This window comes from Cebus imitator, unplaced genomic scaffold (genome assembly GCF_001604975.1).
Source record: "Cebus imitator isolate Cc_AM_T3 unplaced genomic scaffold, Cebus_imitator-1.0 Scaffold266, whole genome shotgun sequence".
Classification (NCBI taxonomy): domain Eukaryota; kingdom Metazoa; phylum Chordata; class Mammalia; order Primates; family Cebidae; genus Cebus; species Cebus imitator.
Window position 1 is genome coordinate 2,079,029 of NW_016107581.1, and position 1,252 is coordinate 2,080,280.

General features: G+C 57.5%; 1 protein-coding gene across 2 annotated transcripts in view; it reads right to left on the bottom strand.

The window, feature by feature from the left end:
- The window catches only part of NTN5 (netrin 5), a 12,618-nt gene that overhangs the window by 4,038 nt on the left and 7,328 nt on the right, over positions 1-1,252 (bottom strand). For both annotated transcript variants that reach the window (XM_037728471.1, XM_017500481.2), the window contains exon 3: positions 229-417. In XM_037728471.1, the coding sequence (XP_037584399.1) occupies positions 229-417 (189 nt within the window). The remainder of the gene's footprint in view (positions 1-228; positions 418-1,252) is intronic.

Below are 1,252 nucleotides of genomic sequence, written 5' to 3' on the forward strand. Positions count from 1 at the left end.
TCCAGGCCCCCAGCCCCTCCTCCCTCAGACCCAGGAGTCCAGGCCCAGCCCCTCCTCCCTTAGCCCAGGAGTCCAGGCCCCCGGCCTCTCCTCCCTCACCCCCGGGAGTACAGACCCCCAGCCCCTCCTCCCTCAGTCCCGGGAGTACAGGCCCAGCTCCTCCTCCCTCAGACACAGGAGTCCAGCCCTGCCTCTGTTCCCCCAGGCCTGTCTGCAGGCCACACTCACCCCTGCAGGCCTTGCGGCTGTAGATAGGCTGGTTGGGGTCCCTCCAGAACCCTGGCTGGCAGTATTGGCAGTGCCGCCCGGCTGTGTGGTGGCGGCACCGCTCACAGACACCCCCACTCCGGCCACCCGACAGCCTGAACAGCTCAGAGTTGAACCGGCAGCGTCGGGCGTGCTGGTTGCAGGAGCAGGCTAGGAGCAAGATGGGGTGGGGCCGCATCAGGGCTGGGTTGGTGCTCCCCAGTCCCAAGCTTTTTCTCCACAGCCCTGCCCTCATGAAAGGAAGCAGTGAGTGTCCAAGGTAGAAGAGAATGCCTGGGTCTCTGGCTACGTGTGGGTCCCAAAACGTCTCCACTCTCATCTTTTAAATAGGTAGGCTGGGTGCGGTGGCTCACACCTGAAATCCCAGCACTTTGGGAGGCCAAGCTGGGTGGATCACCTGAGGTCAGGAGTTCAAGACCCGCCGGGCCAACATAGCATCTACTAAAAATTCAAAAATTAGCTGGGCATGGTGTTGTGTGCCTATAATCCTAGCTACGCAGGAGGCTGAGGCAGGAGAATTGCTTGAACCCCTGAGGTGGAGGTTGCAGTGACCTAAAATCACGTCACTGCACTCCAGCCTGGCCACAGAGCAAGACTCCATCTCAAAAAAAAAAAAAAAAATAGGCTGTGGTCTGTGGAATGAGACCCTGCTAGCCCTGTCTGCCCCTCTGACTGTATTCCCTGGGCAGGTGACTTCTCCCTCTGCAGTTTGATTGGCTGTGAAATGGCATTTATAATGTTTACTTCATGAGGCTTAAATGAGATAAAGTGGATAGAGAGTGCTTAGCCCTGGCCTGGCGGACAGCAAGCACTTGGCTGTCAAGCACTCCCACGTGCAGGTGTTTTGCAGGCACCCTGGGCTAAGTGCTTGATGTATTTTATCCCCACAAGTGCTCTGTGAGCCTGGCACTATCATCCCATTTTACAGAGGGAGAAAGCTGAGGCACAGAGAGGTACAGCTAGCCAGTAGTTGGAGGCAGGACTT